The following is a 25,493-nucleotide window of genomic DNA, read 5'->3' on the forward strand; positions in this document are numbered from 1 at the left end:
AGACATGTTAGCGGCCTTTTCTGGTGTTTCTATTAAGGGATCGAAGGGATTGATACTAAAATTTAGTCATTACGAAAATCAGATCCACCCTTTAAAAGTTTCGTTTCCTCAGTGGCTCACACTGTTATTTTTATCAGTAATCATTTTAACTCTTCGAAAATTGCTGTTTATTTTGTTAGATTAATTGGTGTATTATGAGCATTTTTCTCCAGTAATCTCGAGGATAATGTTGTAATTGTTGATGACTCCCGGTGTTTATAACTGGCTGAGAAAAAGATAATTTCAGCTGGTTCAATTTCAAACCAGTGATATACTTTGGGGTTATTCATTGTTTAAGTCAACCATTCGCATCGCCTGATAGGCAGCTATTGACCTTATTTTATGTGATATATGAAAGACTTTTGCCCTGGTGGCTGGCTAGGAGAGAGCTGACTATATCTGCCACACTTTTTAAACCAGTGAATATAGCAGGGTTATTGATTGTTAAGTTGACCATTCACTGCGACGGAAAGACAATTATTGACCTGTTTCTCATGTGATATATTAAGGACTTTTTGAGAAGTCTGGTGCAACCTACCAGCGGGTGGCCAGTCCTATGTTTCACACGCTCACTCGATTAACATTTATGAGAAAAATCAACCTGCTTGACTATTTTTAGTTTCTTGTTGATCTTCTTGCTTAGCAAAACAGTGGTGTGGAACATTTTTATTTGTTTTTGGACTTATTTCACACGTTTCAGATCCTTCGCTGTACCAGCTCAACTTTAACGGACGCATCATATTGGCAGCGGAAGCCACGGTTTGTAAACTGCTTATGGATCATCAATTAGTAACAATCGCTAGTGTAGATCGTTTTGGACTGTGTGAAATGTGAGGTGTTAAGGTAGAAATTATCGGTTGAGAAAGATACTTCTTCTTCTATTAAAGCAACAAATACAGAAAGGTCGGTCATTTTCTTGAAAAATGCCCAGAGGCTATCCAAAAATAGTCATATTTGTTTTGGCAACAACGCTTCACCTGGTAGCTGGAAACAATTACAATAAATGCAATGTCGGCAGTAATTGCTCATCTAGGAAAAACTCTTCTACAAGACATTTGCTGACCAAAGAACGACACGAGAGAGCTCAAAGCAAAATTCATCTGAATGCTACCAAGCATCAATCTGATGAGCAGACAGGTTTCAAGAGAGATAGCACCTTTGCTGAAGTTTTGAAGAATCTCTTGTCTAGAGTGGACAACGCAAAACGAAAAGTTGTAGAATTGAATTCTCCCACTCAAGCTCAAGCAAAGGCAGTGGCATCTCCAGCCAAGAAACCTGTATCTAATGGCGTCGATGCTTCCAAGACAACTCCAGCGCCCATTACTTCTGTGCCTCCTTCAGCTACAACATCACCTAGCGCAAGTTCAACAAGCGGAGAATCAACCACAGGTATGCCTGCAAGTGAGGCGACGACATCTTCAGGTACCACCGTCACGACTTCCCCGAACCCTACCCCTACAATCGCTGTGACGTCTTCGACCAATGTCTCATGTAATCCCACTTTGGGACCCTGTACCACCTCAAAACCTCCGGTGAAGCCCGGTCGATATAACATCACTATTGCCCCTGGCATTGTTCTAACTCCCAATGGGCAGATCATTTTAAATCCGGCGTTTCCGCTATTGATAGGAGGTAGTCAAACCTCCGGTGCTAAGCCTATCCCTGGGATTTCCTTGGGTGCCGCGCAACTACCCGGAATCATTCCTGTGTCGAGTGGAACAGTAATGAGCGGTCACGTTGCCGCAGGGCAGCAAGGTAAGCCTATTTCAAAATAACTTCCCCTTTCAGTGATGATAAACTATTAATTGCAACCTAGCTACAGAATTTTGGGTCATAGTTTAACTATTAATTGCAAATAATTTATCGGATTAAAAAAAAAGATGGAATGTTCATCACTGTACGAGCGTGGAACAAAGAAAATCTGACCCCCTTGATCTGATCATTTAGCCATCATTGAGTATGAAGGGGTTGCAATAACAGCCCGCGGCGGCTACATGTTGTGTTTCAGCAAGGCAAAAGGGCAAACACTTAAAATAACCCTTACAATGGTTGATATGAAGAATATCTTCAATTTCTTTCGTTTGAAAAGGTTACTTCACAATTCTTACAACTTTGAAAATGGGGTTGATGGTTTGTATATTCAATTATTTAAGTTGACCAGTAAACAGCAATGGCCAGCATTTTACCACACGAGACAGTTACATGTAGTTACGATTATATCGCGTTCTATATCCTATAAAATTCTGATATATTTTTTTAACCCTCTATTTTCGTACATTTTAGGTCCTTGCATTAATAGATTCAAGCACTGTATAGATTGGGCCAGTAAAGGAGAATGCTCGAAGAACAAGCCCTTTATGACTGCCAACTGTCGTCGGAGCTGCACCAACTGTGGTAGGAACGCAACTAAACTTACCTTACCTTAATCCTCTTCGTCCTCTGTGAGACAAGGTATCCACAATCCGTCTCCATTTATCCCTATTTTGGGCAATATGTTGTGCCTCGTCTGGGTTTTATCTCTCTGAGCTCAGCCATGACAGTTCGGCACCAGGTAGTTTTAGACCGACAAGGAGGTTTCCCTTTTCCCAGTAGTGTATACGAGCCCGGGGCCCGTTTCTCGAAAGCCCCGGATACTTTTCGGGTTCACAAAGGCATTATCTAAAAACCGAAACTTCTTTATGCCTAAAACTTCTTGTATGAAGGGAACCTCTGTTGATGTTAAGAACATGTGAATAAAACAGCTCTGTAATCATAGGGTTTGAGATTTCGCTATGGCTTTCCGGGTGTGAGAACTTTTCGGGACCTTCGAGAAACGGAACCCTGATTCGTGCTAGGTACGTGGCCTAGGCTTCGGATTTGGCTTCGTTTGATTTCCATAGCAACAATTCGAGATCTTGTGTGGTTAGATACATCAGATTTATTCCTGAGACACCCGTTGTGGAAGGACTCGAGTTTTACAGTGTATTTTAAAGTGTATCAGCTCTCGTGAGCTTGTAATTCTCTTTATTATTAGCAACTGATATTGTTTTGGGGTGAGAGACATTGTTTCTGTTGTTTCTTCCATTGTCTTCTCAAAGGGTACCAAGCCATTCATGTGAGAGCTTACGAGAGCTGCTACATCACCCGAGTTTAAAGGACGCAAAAAAAAAAAAAAAAAAAACGCACACGCGTTGCGCCTTGCAATTTTCCATTGATTCGAGGCAAACAATTTAGTTCAATTCTGTGTTCTTTACTTCGATGTTTTGCCTTGATTGCCTTGCCCTGCCCTGTTAACATTTTGTTTCTTTTGATATGTTTTGATGTTTTGTGCAGCAAAGTGTGAAAATGAAGAAACCCAGTGCGCAGAATGGGCCAAACATGGCGAGTGTAGAAAAAACTGGCAATTTATGGAACAGAAATGCTGGAGAAGCTGCTCGAGATGCGGTTAGTCTAGTCATAGAGATAAATGAACGGTTAATAATTAATCACCTCATATTTTTACCTCTAATCTTTGATTTCAGTAGTACATAGTGGTACATTATAAAAGAAGGAAAAGTTGTTTGAAATCATTATCCACTGATAATGTCAGTACATAAAGAAGAAGGATTAATCCGAGCAATTGCATGATTCTTATGGGTTAGGGTTAATTCTTATGCATGAAGAGGACATAATACAAGAAACTTTCTGCTGTTACATTTAGATATTATGGTATAGCATTTTCAGACTAAAACTTTATACAAAGATATCGAATTTTAATAAACACTTGCAAAACCAAGAGAGTACTAAGGAGAGAAAGCAGATAGTGATGGTGTTGAGTAAAAAAAATGATCTATTGACGGCATGCTTGTTTTATGCACAAGCGCGCGCGAAAACTGTGTTCAGCCACCTTAAGTCCGAGAATATGGTGTGGAGCAGACAGTGTTGTGCGTGTTGCAGTCTAGAACAAGTAAAATGCACTTACTTGGATCAACCGATTCCCTTGAAACTAATTGGTCCTCGTGCTGAGTTCCTTTCTTCGTGTTACGCAGATCATTTTATTCTCACAGAGCGGCCTTCTCCCCTGATATATAAGTGGCTACCGGCGAATGTAATCCTCCGTAGGAAAAAAAGATGGCGGCTGGTATATTTACCCATAGTTCTTAGTGCACTAAAACTTTAGCAACATTCATAAAATCGTACAGAAACGTTACAAAATCTCCAAACCTAGGCTACTTAATGTCCTTGGAACAGGGTCAAATGCTGTAAAAATTTGGCTTTCTTTGTGCCTTTTAGGCTGTGTTAGGTTCGCAAGGCATTGTGGCAAAATGTGCAGCCGCCATCTTTTTTCCTACGGTGGATTCCGTTGTGGGTGGGAGAAGGGGGTGATTACACTGTGACAGAGTAGTATCCCATCAAGCGGGAGGTGGGGCGGGGAAGAAATACTACATGTCGCTTCATACTACGTTAACAATTCGCTTAAGCGAATTTGAAAATTTAATAAGAGTTTAGTTACCGCTTTGCCGGTCGGATAATCTGGATTCCGCTGTAAATTGTATAAGCTTACGATTTAAATTACCTAGTATTTGCATTTCTCAAATTCTTAAAAGGAACGTTTGATTAATTTTATTGTGTTTTTTTTTTTTTTTATCGAAAGCTCCTTGCCAAAACAAATTTCCTGAAAAATGCATCAGGTGGGCAAAGGATGGCCAGTGTTCTTCAAACAGAAATTTTATGGAGAAGCAGTGCTGGAAGAGCTGTTCGAGTTGTGGTGAGAGAGTTTTGACCAACCGACCGACCGATAAACTGATACCGATTACTGACGAACTGACTGATTGTGTCCACGATTGACCTAGTGGCTGACTGACTCACTGACTGACTTACTGACTGTCTCAACAACCGACTGACTGTCTGACTGACTGTCTATCTGTCTGTCTGTCTTCAGTCTATTAGTGTCTTAAAGGAAGGAGAGATAAGCAGACTGATTGTGCTTTTTGATTTTTGTTTCTTCGATTCGAATTACCTTACATCTGAACTTTGAACTTTTTGAATGAGTGTTTTTTTAGAATGCATAGCTTCTCCTCTCTTTACCGTTTCCGTGTGAGTTCTAACTTCGAGCTCAGTCGTGCATGTACGACGCAGTTTCGATCATTCACAGTCAACTGTTAACTTAGATTGATCATGTCCAATCTCTTACGAGAAAAAAACAAAGATATATTATAGTTATAGATTAGCTGATTAACAATGCACGATGTTACTAGAGCTAGTCCACGTGCTGTGTTAGCAATTCATACTAAAAGATATGAGTTGCCTCTCTGATATTGAAAGCGATACGGTCGTCCGATTGCGAAGAAAATTTTACGTAGTTTCATTGACTAAAGAGAGAGAGGCGTCATTGCTTCTTGCATTCTGGTAAGACACCAATAGCAACCCTAACTGTGCCTCTCTCCATCTGGTAATATAAATGGGTTCTGGCGATTGGTTTGGAAAATCGGTGAAAATCATTGGCGTTAACCTGCTTGGAACTAGCATCGCATCCAGGAGATAATTCATGCTCACGTTTCTTTAACTTTCATTTCAGCAAAATGTGAAAACAAGCATTCAGGTTGCGTGGAATGGGCAGCTAATGGTCAGTGTTTTAGGACCCATCCCTTTATGTTGATGAACTGCTGGAAAAGCTGTTCATTTTGTGGTAAGCTGGAAATATATTTCCATATCGACCTACTCCTGCTCTTGCTATTGTTTCTGCTTCTGCTCCTGCTCCTGCTTCTGCTACTTCATCTCCTCTATTTTCTTCTTATGGCAGTAGGCCAACAGTTACAGTACACTTTGATTGAAATTCCTTTTTTTTTTCTCTTTTCTGCTCATATGCAGCTCCATGCGTCGATAAACATCCAAACAAATGCCCACTTTGGGCGAAATATGGTGAATGCAAGAAGAATAAAACATTTATGGAAGAAAATTGCTGGAAAAGTTGCTCGAAGTGTACGTATTGCCTGCATACCTCATTATGTTCGTTTGTTTGTTTGTTTGTTTGTTTGTTTGTTTGGTCGTTTGTTTTTTTTTTATCATAGTAATTGTTTGTTTATTTGTTTGTTTGTTTGTGTATTTGTTTTTCTTGCAGCTTCTTTGTCGCTAACCGTTATAGTACATTTCTATACTTGATCTTTCTCACAGGTTGCAAGGATAAGAAAAAACACTGTGAAAGTTGGGCCAAAGACGGAGAGTGTACAAAAAATCCAGATTTTATGAACGAAAACTGTGCAAAAAGCTGCAACAAATGTTAAATGCGTGGTTTGCGTTTTGTCGCGCCAGACTCTGGAAGTGTGAAAATTTGTGTGCCCTTTGTCTTCACTGTAAGATCACACACACCCGCCAGATGAGTAAAGCTGTTCTCCCTTATCAGGACATGACATGCTAAATGCCACGGCAGAGAACAGAGTTGGTGGCTTTTTGAAAATTTTCCTCAGACTTCAAGTCAAAAAAATCAATGACTATATTTATTTATTTATTTATTTTTCTTTTGCGAGATTTTGGTAGATTTCGTTCGCCAATTATGTCAGAGGCCATGATTTAATTAGGCGCTGATACCGCTGGCAAAAAAAAAATTGCATACGATGTAGCTAATTTTCGGCAGTCGTCAACGAACATGAAAAAAAAAAAACAATCTTGTCGAGAGACGTTTGTTATCGAAAACTCAAGTCGATTTCCTTTAGAAAAAGGAAAACTATTTGCTCACGATAACTTTATATTTTTTAAATGTTTTGACAACTGACTTTGTAGTCTGTGAATGCCCTTAGTTTGTTGTACATACCGTACAGCCAAAAAAAAAAAAAAAAATAATAATAATAATAAATTTGCCTTGTCAACTTGTTATTGCCGTAAGGAGTAGAACTGAAAACATTTTAAAAGATTATGCACGTTAATTAACGTTAACTTTCTCTAGTGGGGAAAAGTCATTGTTACCATTTATAAAATTATGTAATAGCGAAACATTTTTGTAGTAACTCGTTTTGCTGGGTGCCATTGCGAATCCAAGACCGATTATCATCTGTTTACCAATATAAAAGCGACCGCACATGATTCTTAAGTAATGATAAATATTTCATTGTTTTTGTTTTTTTGTTGTTTTTTTTTTCAAAGAAATGGAAACGAAGGGACAATAAAGTTAACGTTTGGTGAGGATATCGTTCGAAAGCGTCATAGCGTCTAAATTAATCCTTAGCTACTTTGTGATTTAAGGCAAAGCAATATCGGCTGAGGTCAAATGCTTAATGCTAAGAATTAGATTTGCTTTCCTAATCACCTTCGTCTAGACCTTTAAACTTAACTTCAGACTTCCTCACCATAATGTTATTGGTTGTTATTATTGGCAGATGGACATGTTTCTAGAGCGTTCTTTGTTCAATAAATTGTTGACATTAAATAAAATTAAATTTATAACCCCCCGCTACCATGCACATTCATGAAACGGCCTCAAGGTGGTGTGATTGTCGACTGGAATCTCTGTTAGATCAAAATAAAGATTAAGGGAAAACAACACCGCATAGCATATTGCGTAACAAAACATCCTGCATGGCAAAACTTCCTGTTGTATTTTGTTCAGTGTTCTCTTCGAAGGATAAATTTTGAAACACTCTTGGAATGCAGTGCGTGTCTAGCATCATGGAAAGACGTGTCCCTCTAATGCAGATTGTAATTTTGAGTCTAGGGTTTTTAAAGGTGAGTATGAACCCTTTTTTAAGTAAATAAACATTAAAATGTGTAATGCTGCATTTCTTTTAGTGAATGTCTATCGAACATAGTAGTTCTTATTATTCCTTAGGTGTAATTTAGGAAGTACGAAATATGAATAAGGATTTTATATTTGTCTCGTGTATCTCATTATCGATAACAATTCTTAAACATTCGTTTTGGTGCGTATATAGAGTTAATAATTTCAGCCAATGAAGTCGATGTACTGCTTCTTTTTTTCTCCTTTTTTACGAGGGTCTCGATTGAGGTGCTGGTTTCTCAGTTATCAGTGGAGTTTTCGGTGATTTCGTAGTTATCCGGGTACATTTTGCAGATCTCAGATCTTGCCTTTCAGTTAAAAAAAAAAAAGAAAAAGAAAAAACGTTAGTTCTCGGCTGGCAGTTAAACATTTGAACAGTTCTCAGCTATTTCTTGGACAAACCGCATTTAGAAACCCTGCTTTTTGATACTATAGGTTATATTCTAAGTCACAAGAGCAACTGTCAACCAGGGATAAAGATACACATGCTTCAAATAGACCAAATACAACATTTGTGGAACTAACATTACGAGAGATCTTTGATAATTTTTGGAATTACAAATAACTACCTTTCAAACGTCAGTCTGTTATGGTTTTGTTTTTTACTGGTATTAAAGCAATAAGTCCATTTCATCAGAAACCGTCAGAAATTGCTGAATTTTTTTTTACAAAAACAGGAAACAAGATGTTAATTAACTATTCATGGCTTTGATGTCTGAGGTCATCCTAAGGTAACCAGATGTTTAGTTTAACACCCTTTTTTGTTTACAACCGATATTTTCTTTCTTTTTACAGGCTTTTGGCTTTGATTACAGGGGACCAAAATTAAAATTGCAACTCAGGGTAGATGATACCGAGCCATTGTTCCAAGGGTAAGTTGAGTTATAACTTCCTTTTTATTTTAGCACTTCTCAAGTTTGTTTTCTTCTAATTTTCTTCCAGCTATTGTTATGCTTAAAGTATTTGTTTGTTTCTACGCTGCATTTGTTTTTCTTTTTTAATCGATCCATCATGTTATGATGCATTATCGATTATTCCACCTGAAGTCAAAGTTAAAGCTGGTTTCCATATACAATACGAAACAAATTACGACCGTTGCAAGAAAATTTCACTGATGGTAGCAATCACATGGAAACCACTAAACAAGTGTTCAGCCTGACTGTGCCGGAAACGAAAATAGAACCCTAAATAAGTTATCCTTAGAAAAGAAGGGGAAAAAATCTTGAAGCTGTATTTAAAACAAGAAAGTACACAATCACGAGAGCAAGTTCCTTCACCGCTTTCTTTTAGACTAGTCAGGAGCCTGGGTTCAGAGATAAGGAGACATCTATTACTACCTGGTTTTATTATTGCGTGCGATGTTGCAGAAACCAATTATAAAGAAACAAAAGGTTTTTTACGGGAAGCAAAATAGATATGGAAAATGATAATATTTAAGTTTATTTGCTCAAACCTTGTGAAGAATTGAAATAGAAAATAAATGCTGTGTCAAAATGGGTATGAAAAACAGTGTAAAGGATACATTTTATTTGCAAGAAACAAAATGACGAATACTCGACCTATCACGAGGACTGTTGTTGTCAGATAATTTTATTTTTCTTGTATCATTCGCCTTTCAAGAATCACTTGTTCAGTCCGTTATTTTGTTTTATTTTATTCTTTCTCCATTTCCCTTAGAAACAAAACAAAACTCCACTTGAATTTGACACACGACTGCAGTTCGTCATCCGATGCAACTCAAGTAACTCTTCTTAGCGAGGTGTCATTTAAAGGAGAATTAAGTTCGTTTATTGCTACTCCAGAATCAAAAAGCCCAGACGTTCTGCAAGAAAACAACATAGAGGTAATACAATTCTGGAAAACTCTGTTATTTTTAAAATGTGCAAGGTCATACTGTTAGCATTGTTATCTATGCGGTGTCGCTAGATAGTGCTTTAGCTAAGTCCCCTAGACAATTAAGTCGTTCATTCATTCCCGGCTACCCACCAGGTAACCTATGTGTGTCAAATATTGATGAACGGTTTGCGCATCTTGAAAAGCTAAGCCTAAATTTTTCAAGTTCGTCGTTTGTAACCCGTGAAAATCTTCTCCATCCTTAACCATCCTTGTTTCTTTATTGTTTATACCTTGTTTCTTTATGCTGGTGAGAACCCACAAATGAAAAAGAAGAGGCTCTTTATTTGATAAGATCTATTTCCCAGCATTTATTTCCCAAAGTTTATTGTCATTAGTCCAAGAAGTTCAAAGACGCACGGTCTGAATAGACCGATAACAATCTCATCTTGGTCTTGTTTGTCGATTTCTCGATCCCTTTTCTATCCACTTAAAAAAGTGCTATAAGATGCCAAGTAATGCGTGGACGGTCGTAAGTGCATAACTCTGCCTTTGCTTTTCAGTTTAACAGACTTCGACTACAAGATGTATTCTCAGGTCAATATGATCTGTCTATTGACCCCGATAGACTCACCGAGGCTGGTCGCCTGCATGTTGGTCACGTGATAGCAACATTGTCATACAGCGGAGATCAAGACAGTTACACAGACCCTAACACTGGAGAAAGGGTCGAGAAAATCACAGAGGACATTTATACGTCATTTTATTTCTATGTTTTAGGTTTGTAAGAGAAACAGATTTACGAATGGCCAACTTTTAGTATAGAGAAACGCTGTTGAGCGATCCATTCGGCAAACTGCTCATATTTTGCTCAAAGATACCCTTGGGTGACTTATTTCTAAAAATAATATTTTCGGTTTCCAGCGAATTTCCAGAGCTCGTAAAGATAGGAGCTGGAGGGTATTTTAAGATTTCCTCCAACAAAGAGACATGTAATACACACTCTCGTCGAAATTACACCCGTGTGAAAACAACGAAATGCAGTAAACGATAAAAACAAATTATATTTGTAATCATGTGCTCACTTGAGGTCGCACTCAACAAAACTAAATCAAAATTTATTGGGACTGTTAGAATCCAGGGGCCCGTTTCTCGAAAGCCCCGGAAACCTTTCGGGCCCGTGAAGCTATTTTTATTTCATCTGTTTCTAGAAACGGAGAAGTGTATACGTCTGAAACTTCTTGTATGAAGGGAACCTCTGTTCATATTAAGAAAAAGTGAATAAAACAGGTCTGTAACCATCGTAAGGTTCGCGATTTTGCTATGGCTTTCCGGGTTCGAAAAGTTTCCGGGGCTTTCGAGAAACGGGCCCCTGGGCCCCAGAATTTCAAACCCGACATTATGTCATCAAATCTTCGAGAAACACAGAAAGATGGTTTAAGGAAGAAGGTGTACTTGAGATTCCTATATATAGGTGTTTACAAAAATTAATTTATTTATCTTGCATAATAGATTCATCTTGTGTACAACCGTTGGGAATGAGGAGTGGTGGTATCAAGGAAAGCCAATTTCTTTCATCCTCATTTTACAAAGAAACTCATTTCTCACTCGGTCACAGTCCTCACCAAGCAAGGTTTGGTGGGGCCGGGTACTGGTCTCCAGTTGGTGGATCTGCATCTATTGACAGTGGGCAGTTTCTACAGATCGCTTTCAAGACTCCTATGCAGCTGAAAATGGTTTGTTCAAAAACATTGTTTGAAGGAAAATATCAAATAGTCATGCTGTCCTTTCAACAAGAGCCACCGTTTCAAATGGAACAAAAAACACTGACTTTGTTCGTTACTCTTTTGAAGACAGAATATAATGAAGCTTCGACAATGTATGCAATGATGTGTTATTGCTTTGTTTTATGTCAGATCGTAGTACAAGGAAAACCAAACTCCACAGAGCATGTCAGGACATTCGATGCGTTGACAAGTACGAACGGAGATGTGTGGAGGAAGGAAAAGGCATTGCTTCCAAAGGTCTGGAACGATTATTCTACATTAATTAAGTGGTTTCTTTTTTTTTTGTATGTTAGTATTTAAAGCTGGAGGTTACACACTTTTGAGTATTTAAGGTCATTCCACTGAAATAGAACCTGCACTGAGATTTTGTGAAACTTTGCCTATTGATTGTTTATATTATAGGAACTTAAATTTTGAAATAAAAATGAGGGGTCCTCATGTTCGTTTAGGAGCAACAGCACCTTGTTTATACCCATATAAATCCTTATAATAGCATCATGATTGTAGTCACGATCGCTTGCTAAATTCACGTTTCCGACGATTGCTTTTTGTCCTACACTGAGAATTGGTCCATATTTATTTTACACAGAGAAATTTATTACTCAATTCAAAACAACAGAAAAAAATGATAGGTCACCATACTCGTTTGCGAGAAAATGACGATTTACCTCCATGGCGAGGTCCAGCTGTAAACAAAAAGCCGCCCTTTTTTAATGCGCGCTCTAATCACGCGTGTAGGGATGCGCAATGCAATACTGGGGAATGACCTTAAATGAGCTAAAACTGAAGATGCATTTATGAGTATTCAGGTCGCCTGAAAAGTATTGATTACGTTCTATAATCAAAACTACCAACTTAGGAGTGCTTAATTGGCTATCTGACTTGCCGACTGAGTGCGATGGATCGTCAACCGACAATGAACGAATGAAAGAAGGAGTGCACGGACGAACAATCGAACGACTAACTAGCTGATCGACCGATCGACCAAATGATCAACTGCCAAGCTGACAAACGGGCGGAATGACTTTTTGCCTTACTGACCAACCCCTAACCCACTATCACCGATTACCATCAACACCCGCACCTGCTTACTGACTTGGTAAATGACTAACTCTCTGAATGATTAATTGACTGACTGAATAACTGAATTACTATCTGACTGATTGACTGACTGACTGTCTGACTAACTGACTGACTAACCGACCGACCGACTGAATGAACGAACGAACGAACGAGCGAACGAACGAATGAATGAATGAATGAATGGATTGGCTGACTGACTGACCGACTGACTGACTGACTGACCGAATGAATGAATGGATTGGCTGACTGTCTGACTGTCTGACTGACTGACTGACTGACTGACTAAATGAATGAATGAATGAATGAATGAATGAATGAATGAATGAATGAATTGACTGACTGACTGGCTGACCGACAGACTGACAGACAGACTGACTGACTGACTGAATGAATGATTAACTGAATGACTGATTCAGAACGGAATAAATGAATGACCCACCAGTCACATACCACTAAAACTAACAAATCCTTGTCTACGACTTAAAATTTATTATTATTATTTTTTTTTAAATCTCTTTATTTGCAGGCTATTATCAACGTAAAGAGTGGAGATTCTGCGGTTCCGACTGTCTACCAATCCCTCACGGCCACACGCTTTCTTCGAATACAGCCCAGATCTTGGTATAAAGAAAGTACCCTTCGAATCGAGGTTTACGGCTGTCTTCTTTCAGCAGCACAGACCCAAGGTCTTGTTCTAGGTTTTGTTTGGAATCTAACCCCTAGTTTCTGTATAATTCGTTTCAATTGTTTTTTTTTTTTTGGTTTAGTCTAACAAGTCCTAGAAACATTTTCTATTTATGCCGGGAAAGTAACTTCAACGAAAGTCTTTTTTCTTTCATCTTAAATTGATTGTCAGTTTTTAATTTTTGATTAACATCCAAAAATATACCCTTTGCTGCCAAAACCATGCTGAACTCGTTTAAAAACGAAGAGGCGCCAAACGTCCATGAAAGTGAAGAAGCTTAACCCTGATAGTAACGGCGATTACATCCCCTTCTCTTTTGGTAGTTTTGTAACATCCCAACAAAGTACACGTAGGTACGAAAAGTAGTAAGAAGCAAGGTCAAGAGATTCATTTCCCTGCATGTGCGAGTAATGTAAACTGCAAACTCTAGACACCTAAGTTCTATATAGTGAAACCCTATTTCTTTCTTAATTCAGACGAATTTCCTCCTCTTGGAGTGGAAAAAGAACTCGTTTCCGATGCCCAAATGTCGGCCTCGTCCACTTCTGATTCAGTGAAGGCGAGTGCTAGCAATGGTCGCCTAAACTTTAACAACGCTTGGTGCTCGGCAACCTTCAACAAGGAACCTCTGTTTCTTCAGGTTGATCTTAATGAGATGCATATCATTACAGCGGTAAGCGTGACGCCAATTGAAAAGGACTTATTTCATAGTTTTTGATCGTAGATCATTATTTTTGTTGTTGACTTGTTTGTAGCTAGTTTCGATTTTGTTTGTTTGTTTTTAAGTTGGAAAGTCACGCTGTTTTTTTCTTTTCTGTTTTTTTTCTAAATAATTCAGTTTCAACACGATATATTTATTACTTTTTATTAACCTTAACAGATCGCGTCTCAGTCACGCAACACGGATGAGGGCATCTTTGAAAGCGTGACGAAGTACAAGTTGGGTCATTCTGAGGATGGAGCGAGTTGGAACATTTATCAGCAAAATGGAGTTAACAAGGTGATATTTTCATTTCACCGTGAATCTCCTATTCCTTTTATTAGAGTAATCCAGGGAATGAATTGCACACAAGGAAACAAACAAACAAACAAACAAACAAACAAACGAACAAACAAGAAATGTTGCTGATATATGAGTCTGACAAGGTAATTATGGAAATTGTGTAATTATGATAATTATGCAATTATTCATGTAGAAGTACAAGACATAAACTAGTGACGAAACAAATTGCTACATTATATACCATGCAGCAAATTACTCCTGAACTGAATACTAGCCTACAAACAGGCTTCCAGCGAGGGCGAAAAAACAAAACAAAAAAACAAAAAACAAAAAAAACAATTCGGCGAGCGAAGCGAACCGTTTAACGCGAAATTGGAATCCCCTCGTCACCAGACCGCTTGCCCTGGACCACACTCGGCTAGCTAGCACTGGCCCCAACTGGAAGTCCGTTCACAACATACAACATATATCGTGATCCCGTTTGTCATGCTTTTTCAAGGCAATTTTAAATACTTAAAATCAAATTAAAATGAAATGGCACTGCTGAAAAAGACTGTTTTATCTCTAGGAGTTCCTCGGCAACGTAGTCGAGGATATTATAACAAAGCATCACCTGGCCATTCCAGTGAAGGCACGACTCGTTCAGTTTCAACCTGTAGAAATGTTGTCCTCTGTGTGCATGCGCGTAGAGCTTTATGGAGAAAAATCTGCTGCGGAAAATACTGGTAAATGCATTGGATTTTATATTATTTAGTGGCCATTGAACGCCCAACCTGACTTTTGAAGGCGGAAGGGGAAAGGGGGGGGGGGGGGGAGTTGATTTGGTATAGGCATGCTTTATTTTAACCCTTTGATGCACTAGGATTTTTTCCCCTCTGTTATGCATGATACTTTTTTTCTGATTGGTAAAGGCATAATTGTTTTCAACCCTTTGATGCACTAGGAATGTTTTCATTTTTCTCGGGGCGTGTGTTTGCATGTAGCCATGCTTTTCAGTCGGCTCATTGAACGTGCTTGAAATTTCTTTTCGGCAGTGGTCGTGCGCATGACATTTGTGGTACTGCAAGGTATTTTTTTAAACTCACCTACCCCCACTCCCCCTCCCCTCAAAATGATGAAATGGTCCACCCCTAGTGCCTCTTCCTCGACTTCAGTATCTGTCTCTGATTCTGAATATGACTCTTTTGCTGCCACTTGCCCCATTTGCCTCTTCCCTTGCTTTAACAATTGGGAGCCTACGAGTAACTTAACCAAGGGATAGGGGTGCCACTGTCACTATTACAGGCCTTGTCTCTCTCTCTCTCTCTCTCTCTCTCTGCTTTTGTCGTTGTCTCCGTCTTCTTGTTATGAAATAAATGGACTGTTCCTTCCTGAACGCTGTTGTTTATATTTGCAGATAAACCTGCAGTTTATCAGCGAAGTATCTTGTTAGACGTTGAAAACCGAAGACTCTTCTTATGCAACAGCGATGTAGTAAGGTAAACGATTTGTCTGGCGACCAACCTTCGCAATTTTAACATCATAGCTGCGACACCATTTTATATGTTCCCATCCCTTTAACATGACCACTTGGTATCGTTTTGCGCACGATTGGTAACTTTTTTGGTTCGCGAGGAATAATATGCAAGTTATTCCTTAACTAACTGAGCCCTAAGGAACGGGGAAATATTCACTCAGGTACTAAACTCCCCCTCCCCTTGCTTATTTATTTCAAGTCTGGACGTGCATTTTTGGAGCGTTAACGTGAAATTTGAGTGAACACAACGGAGCCACTCTTACGGTGATCAATGCCAAAAACGAAAATGTCGCTTTCTGGAGGATAAATTTGAAGCAGAACGTCACGTCACGTAACGTAAGGAATCAAAAGCGAACAAAACGAATCGAATCGAATGGAAACGGAACGGAATGGAATGAGGTGGCGTTGGACCCCGGCTGTTGGAGCTCACTTACATGTGATCGCCGAACGGCAAACACATTCGGTCGCTAACGTCCGATCGTGAAAGAAATCTCGGAAGATATCCATATTAAATCTTTCGCAGACCAAGTGACAGCTGCAGCTGTTTTCCGTTCGATTCGCAAAGCCGCCAATTTCAGTGTGGAACAACTGATTTTAGGGATCGAAGCTTCGCAGTACGTTGGATCTCTACGGTTGAACTGAAAATTATTTCCGTTTCTGACATCTTCGTTCCATGTTAACTGGCCGAAATTAACTTAAAACCTACACACTTACCTTGTCAGAAATCTCGGCTTATGCATGAAGTTCATCGATGTATTGCTAGTCAACAAGATGTACCCTGTCTCATAACCCTGTCTTGGTTTTTGATAGATTTTAGTTCAATCCCCTAGACAATAGAAAAGCATTGCAATACTACGTCCCGCCTACTGAGCTATCATAGAATCGCGTGCTTGAACATGAATACATGATGCAATTATTGACTCTTTAACAATTTTAATTCATAGAGGTGTTTTGAAAAATTGTTAAATACAAATATATAATAAATAATTCAATTCAAAAATCGTTGTAAAGTCAATGATCCAAAGATGATGTATACTGCATCGAAGTGTTCGAATTATTATTTTATTTAGTTATTTTTTTATATATTTCTCTTATTTGTATGATTATTTTGTGCCTTACAGAAGCAATCCAGCTTGCTACATTAGAAAATACGTAGAAGATGAAATGTGGATAGGTAAGCAAAATATTTAAGCGCCAGAAGCAACATAAAAAACACGAAAAATTAAGCAACCGATACCAACCCTGGGAGGAACACAAGATTCGTCCGGTTAAAAGTTCTTTGACTTAAGCAATGTTCATGAAAAAACTATGACTAAAGCAATGTCCATGGTTAAATCCTCTTCCTAAGTATTTCGGGTGTTTATGATGACTATAGACGACAAAAACCAAAAAATAAATGACTGAAGCAAGTGCCTCGGTTTGCCTGTTACTAGCTACGGCTCTGGCATCGTCACTTCAGTACTCATTGAACGTTCCTTCAAGCTGAATTTGAAATTTCACGCAAGCGCTCATTATACATATCTTCCACGTTTCACTTTTTTTTCTAACACTGTTACGTATGGAAAACATTCAATTCGATATCTAGGCCCAAGACTATGGAGCAAACTAACAAATAAAGAAAGATCGGCGATAAATCTCAAGCAGTTGCTGCCATCTTTGCAAATCATGATTTAATTTTTCTTACAGAACTTTACTGTACATTATTTTTAGATAGTTCTAGTTAGGTTTTCCCTATTAGCAGTGGGGATCCTCCAGTGCTAGATGTAATTGACACGGTAATAAAGTCATTATTATTATTATTATTATTATTATTATTATTGTTGTTATTATAACAGCCATGGACAAGCGCATCGTCAGCATTCTTGGTTATGACGGGACAAGGGACGTGATTTATGGCGTGGCAAGAACTAGAATAGCCTACGTACGCTGCAACATTACGAAATGCGTGTCCATTGGGAAGGAGTCTTGGCTAGCAATAAGGGATTTGCAAACCACAACCTTAGCCACGGAGATTGCCTTTGTTCCTGAGACAGGTCATGATTTCACAGATGCCCCCATTTCTGTGTATCACTTGACTGATAACGATGGAAACATGTGGGGAGGTATATGGAATTTAGTAGTTTCGGGTTAATCGATTTTCATCTAAACATGCTAACCTTATGGAATCCTTCTATCCATAAACACTATGCGACCATCTATAGACACTATGCCTTCAAGGCTATTCAGATTGGCAGGGGTGTAGGCTGCGAACAGGCTACGGATAGAAGGGTCTGACCGCGGCTGGAAGGGCCGAGACGGAACTGTCTGAGAGTGAAGTTCTCTTTCTTTCCGCTTTCTCTTCGCCCCATCTTCAGCTAGAGAGCCTGTTCACAGGCAAGCAGGGGTGGGGTTGGCGAGGTGTTTTTAATAAACGCGTTGATGAAGTGAGCTCCACATCTATCGACGTAAACTAGAATTTAACTTGGAGCAACTTGGGATGACAGGTTATGATCTTTTTCTAAAGGAAATGGACGTTCCCGTGGGAACTGTATTTGTTTTACAGGCATTTTTTCCCTTGCTTCTAATTTTTTTTTTCTTTTTAAACTTTGTTTTCAGTTATGATTAGTTGTACCCAGTTTTTCTGTTCTCTTAACGTTTTTGTAAAATTTAGGCATCCTAAATGGCAGAACTAAGGGTGACGCTGTTGGGTAATAATAATGTTATTACTAAATGAACCTACGGGCCTTGTAGACCTAAAAGGAAATATTTTCGACACGCTATTAATACAGCAAGACCTACACGGTGAGAAGCTCAGTATTCGCATTTCCTGAAGATCAGAAGGGCTCTCTCTGAATAGGGTTTATCCGAGGCTCAAAAGGCAATGCAGTAAATTACATCGAGGGTAAGGGGTCATCTAAAATAAATGCCCTCTGTTTGCTGCTGTCACTCCTGTTAGAAGCTTTTGACATCAAATGCAGCCTCTAGAATGCGTTAGAGTCTTCAAGAATTCTTTGATGCATGCCCTAAATCGTTAGCAAAACAGCCACAACTGATTTTTGTTCTCAAGTGAAGAAGCTTTGAGCATTTTTTGCCTTATTCAATGTCGTTATTTTAATGACTCTTAGCTTCAGCTGTGGGTGTTCACCTTTACCGTGTGGAAGCACAGACATGGAAATTACAGGCTAAATGGCGAGACAAGAGTAAGAGTATTTCTATGTTTATTTGTTTTCTAATGCTACCTCTTCGGATGGAAAATAGCTAAACCCGTTTTTAAACAAAAGATTTTGACGAAAAAAGGAAGGTATCGTCGGGAGGGATGGAGAAGGCAAATGAAATGAGAGAAAACAATTAATAGCGTTATGATTATGCAGGCACATTGGTAGTAGGAACAATATTTCAAATGAATGCTGAGGACGCATTGTTTCAAGTGAATGCTGAGGACACATTGTCACATTTGATTTTTTTTCCTAGTTCTTTTCTCTTTATTGTTTCTTTTTTTTTTTCTTCAGATCTCAGCAAGTGTCACAGCGGACCATGTGAGAACGGTGCCTCTTGTGTTGGGAATCACGAAAACTACACCTGCATTTGTCCAAAAGGCTGGGAAGGAAAACACTGCGAGATTATTTATACCCCCGGTTAGTTTTTAGTTGTGTTTGTTTGTTTTTATTTTATTTTATTTTTTATTGTCTTTGTTTTTGTTTTTTTGTTGTTGTTTTGATCAAGATGACATCCAGTTGTATGGTTTGCCATTCCGTCCCTGGCTGGTAGTCGGGGCAGCAGCAAATGGTATATGACTAGGCCTCGCTTTGATGAAAGGTTACTGTTAACCTTGCAGCAGCAAAATTATTCACAAATGCCATAAATTTATATTACTTGTTTATTCCGACTACAGTCTTCATGGAAACAACGGCATGTACCAAGGTTATACATGGAAGCAACTTTGAAATTGGCAGGCTGAGGGATTTTTTAAAAACCACCAATAAAATTTGCCCTACGGACTTGTACAATCTTGTTAGTCTGAAACTTTTACTCATGCAGATTTTTTTTCCAGATTGCACTTAAAGGAGCACAGTCACGGTTTGCACCTCTTGAAAAGTGTAGTCTAAATTTTTCAAATTCGTCGTTTGCAATCCGTGTCAATCTTCGCCATCCTTGACAATCCTTGTTACTTGATGGTTCCATCTTAGTAAACTAATATTTTCAGACTTCCTTCCATTTAAAGGAGATTTTGTACGTGGCCAAAACAACTCAAACCACCGTGACTGAGCTCCTCTAAGATCATGTGATTACCTATAAAAATACCCCAGTGAAAATTACGAAAACTTGAAATAATTTGGTTAAAATCATGAAATGACTGCATGCATAATGTTTGCTTCTTTTAAATAATATTGTTATTTTATCTATCTCTTAGCTGAACGCCCTCGTATTCAAGCCATCAATTTTACCTGCAATGGAACCGCGGACATGGAACAAGGAACACTAAACACCCCGAATTATCCTAACTACTACGATAACTACAATCTGTGCACTTGGCTTGTAAGTTCATCGCACCGAGTCAAACTCATTTTCACAACTTTCTCACTGGAGAAAGGCTGGGATTTTTTGTATGTCTATGAAGGAAGCTCGACCTCTTCAACACCTCTAGGAACATTCGATGGCTATCTGCCAGGACACATGGTCGAAAGCTCTGCAGAGCACCTTTTCCTTGAGTTCACCTCTGACTTTAGTTATACTGAACAAGGATTCCTAATATATCTTGAAGGTTGGTATATTTTATATCCTCCGAAGGGCGGGCCACTGAGCAAAAACATGGCGAGTCGCCTCTAAGCGATAGTAAGCTAGCCATCATCACAACCTTCCGAGCCAAAGTGATAATACAGACTTCGTTCCCATCCATCATTGTTTCTACTGTCTTTGTACAAAAATGCATTTCAGTGTTAAAGGTGTTTATTTGTAGTCATTTTCATTGCGTTCATTTGTTATTCATATCTTTCAGCTATACTTTAGGTTGCAAGTCTGCACAAAGAGAAAGCGAGTAATAGACATCGACAGAACAAAAAAAGGAAATCACAGGAAACTTCGAAAACAGTGCCTATTTTATGTTCCTTATCGCTCCCTATAACAAGTGACAGATATAGATACAAAACCTACGTGTCATGCCGAGGAAAACGCAGCATTTGGAATCACGAGGGATATCCTAAAGACGCTGAGCGAAATATTACTTCAGCTGATGGACCAGAGGCACGTTTTATTTAGAAGTCTAAGCAACCTTGGCGGCGACGTCGACTAAACCGTCGACTGAAAAATTTACTTATGTTTAAACAACGAATCAGAGTCATTCATTTGGCTGTTGCTGACAGCACCATATGAAATATAGATATGTCAGACAGGGTTAAATCTTTGGCAGATTGAGAAAATTATCCTTCGTTGTTTACGTTCTCCAGGGCTATGCATAGTTTGGTGATTTCAAGTCGTTGTTTTTCAGACAAAAAAGAAAAACGGAAAAGAAATAAACCAAGATTTACATCGCACGTGGAGAACTCTAACTGGTTGTAAAGCCCTTTGTTTAGTGACGTTCTCGTTGTCATTGCCGTGTTGGTTATTACTTAAAATTACTATGGTCTTTCTAATCCACCACTAGATTCTCGCACAACTACTAAAACACGAAAATTCATAGGATTTTTTATCGAAACTTATAACGATAATTCAAACTTTGGAATATTGCACTGACATGGCTTCTTTCGTGAAGCCTAAAGTGCTTTGCATCCCTTGCTGTGGGTTTTTGTTTGTGCATTCGTTCGTTTGTTGTTGTTGTCGTTTCATTTCTCTCTGTATGGACGACAAATACAGTAAGAACCCCCGAGCAAGGACGTAGTGGTTTAAGAGCCACTGCCTGTAAATATGGAGACTTCGATGACATTGAAGTTGGAAAATTCGGATTTTCTTTTATTGCGTCAAAAAGACCCTTTTGGTGAAGTATTTTCAGAAATATACTCTTAAAGTTCCAGCGACTTCACATTTTTGTGAGATCTAGGAAAGTTCGAAATACCGTTCAATCAACCAAGATGGTCGACGGAATTTATGCAAAATTGCACATTTTCAACAGGCCAGTACAGAAAGAAAGGGAACTTACCTGGATTTCATATTCACACAGTTTGTAATTTACACTTTGATCATTCCTAAAGATGACTGCGAAATCGAAGTTCTTGCTCGCTAGTCCAAAAAAGGCGCAATTGGTCAAAATACCCTCAATAGTTTTTCGTCTAGCGCGCTTAATTTTCACGGGCCAAACTAGCTATTTAGATATGGTATACCTTTAGCATAGCTCTTCCTTTAGAACCTTTTATTTGTTGAGAGATTTGTATACTAGAAGAGTTATGACCCTCTAAAATCAGTTGAAATTTTATATGTAAAGTAAATTGCGATAGTTGTATTTTTCATACGGCCAAGAAGTAGACAAAACATATTTACTTCAAGATGACTTTTAGCTCAGAGGAATGATTAAAGTGTAAATTATAAACTGTGTAAATATGAAATCCAGGCAAGTTCCCTTCTTTCTGTATTGGCCTGTTGAAAATGTGCAATTTTGCATAAGTTCCATCGGCCATCTTGGTTGATTGAACGGTATTTCGAACGTTCCTAGATTTCACAAAAATGTGAAGTCGCTGGAACTTTGAAAGCATATTTCTGAAAATACTTCACCAAAAAGGTCTTTTTGACGCAATAAAAGAAAATCCGAATTTTTCGACCTGTCGTCGGATTCTCCATATTTACAGGCGGTGGCTCTTAAGAACCTGCTAGCTCCTGCTGGCAGAAATTTGTCATTTTTAAACCCCCAGCAAAATGTAAGAACCTGTTTAGCCAAGTAAGATCAAACTGGTTCTTACATGTTAGTTACAGTTAATTATAAACTCTTGTTATAGAGACACTACATATACATTCTGTAAATAGTTGTGTTCGGCTTATCATAATACAGTTGTGAATACACTGCATATTTAAGGACCAAACCCAAGTTTATTTATCTTTCTGCTAATCAACAACTACATCTCCTTCACAAAAATTAAGAACCTGATGAAAACCTACTTAGCATAAATTGCCGATAACTACTCCAAAATACAAGAAACTATTTGGGCAGACTTACTGTATGGCAGCGAATAATTTTACATGAATTTCCCAGAAGGAACCTAATTTCCATAATTTTGTCACCATGGAAATGCTGCTAACGATGATGAACTACTAAATGTGTCCAGATCGCAGTTTCAATTCACTGCCCCTGAATACAAGTTAAATAAATGTGTTTCTGCTCTATTTTAAGCATCGATTTTACCCTATTGAATTTAAAACCCGATAACATTTATCCTGTAATCTGATTGGTTAGTTTAGCCGCGATGGTATTGGTTGTAGGACTCTTGCAAATTTTTGTTGACCGTCATTGTTCTCTATCCGTCTATTATTAGTAAATTAAGACGAAATCCGATGGAAAATCGAGCAATTTAAGGTTTTAGTGGACAAAAATCTGATACAAGAATAATTTCAGTATTTTACAGTCATTTTACATTTTCGTAAAGGTAAACGCATAAATAATTGCGTGAAATAATTTCAAAGTTCAGAGAACTTGTGCAAACACAGCCAAAATTTCATCATCAGTTTCATTTCATCAGTACTTTCAAATGTTTCATACGTTCGTTTTTGACGTTTGGTGCTGCTAGAAATGAATTTTTTTTTTTGAGAAGATATTTGAAACAGTCGTACAGAATTTTGCAATACGATGTAAACAATCTTGGTAGTAGGTTTTTTACCACTCGTTACTCGAACTTCTGGTGGATTCCGTCTTAAATCTTTTTGTTTGAGATCCGTCCGTCAGTTCATTTTATGTCGTGAGGAAGCCATTTATGGCTGCATCGGCAGTTGTTAACATCTGTTGGGAGGTGTTTGTTCTACATGTAAGTTGGTTACACGCTTCACGACAATCAAATCGCTCTTCGGTTCTTGTAAGTCTTCTCAAGGTAAACTATATCTACATCTTGAAAAGCAATGTTAACTAAACAGCATATAGCCAAAATTAAAGTCAGCCTTTATAAAAAGGTATCGTTCTGTGGATGTCATATAACTGATGTGATGGAGGATCTGCCGATCATTGCCAATCAACGGATCCACAGGTTCAAAGAGTAGTCTCGAATTGGAGTACCTACTCCTTGATCACCGAAATCAAATTCATCACTATGTACAAAGGAAGCTTCGTTAGCTTCAGTTACCCCAATCCCGTGGTCGGCACGTGAGCGTCTTTTTCCACCTCCGCCAATCATAAGCAGTGAACCGTCCCAACCCCAGTCACACCAGAAACCGATTGCATGGGAGCCTTGAATGCTTCCACTACATGTGGCCTGTTGAAAGCCGGCAGTTGATCGATATTGTCCGCCATATTGTACAGTGCAAGTCCCCAAGCACTGGTTTGAGGCCCAGACTACGCCATTTCTGAAGTCGCCATAGCTTGTAACTTTGGAGCGGAACGTCTGTCCACCGAGACAGTTACCCGTGGTCCGCAGCAAAGGTGTATGTCGTGGGTCGTCACTGCGAGTGATCTTGAATTTGCTTCCGCCAACCACCCAGAATGCTGGCGATATCATGTCAGCGTTGATCGACGGATCACTCGTGTCCCCAGAAGCGTCGTTCTTGTCATACCACCAGTGTCCAGTATCCTTCATCCAATTTTTGTCATCATTGTTTGAAAACCGAGCGATCAGTGTCCAACTTCGGCCAATTGACGTCATATCGCAATATGCCTAATAAAGATTAATTGAGGAAGCCAGTTTAATAGACAGTCGAACTCCACATTTTTTTATGGACATATATTCGAGAAGCGAAATGTCGGATGTCTTTGGGCTTAATCCGTGCATGCTCATTCTTTATGCTATTTTCTACTCCTATACTGACTGTTATCGTGAGGTTTTCACTATTTTGGATTTTTTTTTTTTTTTTCATGGGAAGAAAAAAAGGTAACTTAAAATTCTCAATATACGGCTCTTTAGTCCAACCATCCGAGAAGATCGCCTCATGGTAACAGTCGGTTGTAGAGGTCACTATCTCATACTTTTTTTTTCTACTTACAAATTTAAATTGGAGAAATTAATATTGAATGTTCACCGTTACGGATACTTTCGTGACTCTTAAGATGTGTCCATGTTAATGAGGTTTTCATGCCAGTGTATGTCATAATCAGGAAACCTGCGCCCAGCTTTTTTAGAATTTACCACACTCGTGTAGACCCTAAAGGTTTACAGTCTAAATTTTACAGCAATAATCAATTTCCTAATCGTTGTAATATAGATATTTCACCAAACAGGCTCATATACATTTCTGGATGGCTTCGATAACAAATGAACTCCTTTCAACTCCCTTTCCGGCAGAGGTAACCTCATCAAATGAACTAGAGCAATATGTAACAGAAAGTGCATACATTCTATCACAAACTGTTTCGCTTTCAAACCCCTCCCCCGACCCCCCAAAAATGGGAAATATAAAATTATTTCTTTCTTCGGTGTAGATATTTCTGAACAAATGCAACTGCATAAGCTCCTATTACTATTCATACACTCTTTACTTTTTACAAGAATATTGTTTTTCCGGCCGAGGATGATTTTAGGCTGAAAATATTTTTGTAAATATTCTTAGATTATAGTGTATGACATTTCTGTTTTCGAATGTATTTGGTGTCTGGATGGTGTTAAAGTAATTGTGGAGCCAGCCTGCAGCAATTAAAGCCTAATGTGACGCACATAACTTCTTAGGGAAATGTTTTTAGCACCGAATATACGGCTCTGAATGTTGTTTTATTTGCT

The 25,493-nt window shown here is 38.7% G+C and overlaps 4 protein-coding genes across 5 annotated transcripts; 3 read left to right on the forward strand and 1 right to left on the reverse strand.

The window, feature by feature from the left end:
• The first annotated feature begins 594 nt into the window (after positions 1-594).
• On the forward strand, positions 595-6,660 carry LOC145496001 (uncharacterized). 2 transcript variants are annotated; one of them, XM_081475606.1, is made up of 7 exons: positions 595-1,794; positions 2,323-2,433; positions 3,352-3,462; positions 4,652-4,765; positions 5,576-5,686; positions 5,869-5,979; positions 6,172-6,660. In XM_081475606.1, the coding sequence occupies exons 1-7, from the start codon at positions 963-965 to the stop codon at positions 6,279-6,281; spliced, it is 1,500 nt and encodes a 499-aa protein (XP_081331732.1). In that variant the 5' UTR covers positions 595-962; the 3' UTR covers positions 6,282-6,660. The 2 variants fall into 2 exon arrangements, with proteins under 2 accessions (XP_081331732.1, XP_081331731.1); XM_081475605.1 differs by having other exon boundaries at positions 5,576-5,979.
• Positions 6,661-6,680: 20 nt separating this feature from the next.
• Positions 6,681-10,586, forward strand: LOC145496058 (uncharacterized). Its single transcript, XM_081475674.1, has 4 exons — positions 6,681-7,716; positions 8,564-8,640; positions 9,446-9,611; positions 10,165-10,586. The coding sequence occupies exons 1-4, from the start codon at positions 7,639-7,641 to the stop codon at positions 10,387-10,389; spliced, it is 546 nt and encodes a 181-aa protein (XP_081331800.1). The 5' UTR covers positions 6,681-7,638; the 3' UTR covers positions 10,390-10,586.
• A 465-nt stretch (positions 10,587-11,051) lies between these two features.
• Positions 11,052-19,782, forward strand: LOC145495998 (uncharacterized). Its single transcript, XM_081475601.1, has 10 exons — positions 11,052-11,625; positions 12,998-13,157; positions 13,633-13,829; positions 14,037-14,156; positions 14,728-14,884; positions 15,556-15,637; positions 16,797-16,849; positions 17,511-17,777; positions 18,780-18,854; positions 19,164-19,782. The coding sequence occupies exons 1-10, from the start codon at positions 11,140-11,142 to the stop codon at positions 19,292-19,294; spliced, it is 1,728 nt and encodes a 575-aa protein (XP_081331727.1). The 5' UTR covers positions 11,052-11,139; the 3' UTR covers positions 19,295-19,782.
• A 3,948-nt stretch (positions 19,783-23,730) lies between these two features.
• LOC145496054 (uncharacterized) lies at positions 23,731-25,152 on the reverse strand. The gene has a single exon (XM_081475671.1). The coding sequence runs from the start codon at positions 24,423-24,425 to the stop codon at positions 23,799-23,801; it is 627 nt and encodes a 208-aa protein (XP_081331797.1). The 5' UTR covers positions 24,426-25,152; the 3' UTR covers positions 23,731-23,798.
• Between the last annotated feature and the right edge of the window lie 341 nt (positions 25,153-25,493).

This window comes from Orbicella franksi, chromosome 8 (assembly GCF_964199315.1).
Source record: "Orbicella franksi chromosome 8, jaOrbFran1.1, whole genome shotgun sequence".
In the NCBI taxonomy this organism is placed as follows: domain Eukaryota; kingdom Metazoa; phylum Cnidaria; class Anthozoa; order Scleractinia; family Merulinidae; genus Orbicella; species Orbicella franksi.

Bases quoted from the DNA above. Each gene is read 5' to 3' on its own strand.
- LOC145496054 (XM_081475671.1), bottom strand. From the start codon at position 24,425: ATGACGTCAATTGGCCGAAGTTGGACACTGATCGCTCGGTTTTCAAAC.
- LOC145496001 (XM_081475605.1), top strand. From the start codon at position 963: ATGCCCAGAGGCTATCCAAAAATAGTCATATTTGTTTTGGCAACAACG. The intron at 4,766-5,575 runs GTGAGAGAGTTT...CTTTCATTTCAG, and splicing joins GAAGAGCTGTTCGAGTTGTG to CAAAATGTGAAAACAAGCAT. The intron at 5,980-6,171 runs GTACGTATTGCC...TCTTTCTCACAG, and splicing joins CTGGAAAAGTTGCTCGAAGT to GTTGCAAGGATAAGAAAAAA.
- LOC145495998 (XM_081475601.1), top strand. From the start codon at position 11,140: ATGAGGAGTGGTGGTATCAAGGAAAGCCAATTTCTTTCATCCTCATTT. The intron at 14,157-14,727 runs GTGATATTTTCA...TTTTATCTCTAG, and splicing joins AGCAAAATGGAGTTAACAAG to GAGTTCCTCGGCAACGTAGT. The intron at 14,885-15,555 runs GTAAATGCATTG...TTATATTTGCAG, and splicing joins ATCTGCTGCGGAAAATACTG to ATAAACCTGCAGTTTATCAG.
- LOC145496058 (XM_081475674.1), top strand. From the start codon at position 7,639: ATGCAGTGCGTGTCTAGCATCATGGAAAGACGTGTCCCTCTAATGCAG. The intron at 8,641-9,445 runs GTAAGTTGAGTT...CATTTCCCTTAG, and splicing joins ACCGAGCCATTGTTCCAAGG to AAACAAAACAAAACTCCACT. The intron at 9,612-10,164 runs GTAATACAATTC...TTTGCTTTTCAG, and splicing joins TGCAAGAAAACAACATAGAG to TTTAACAGACTTCGACTACA.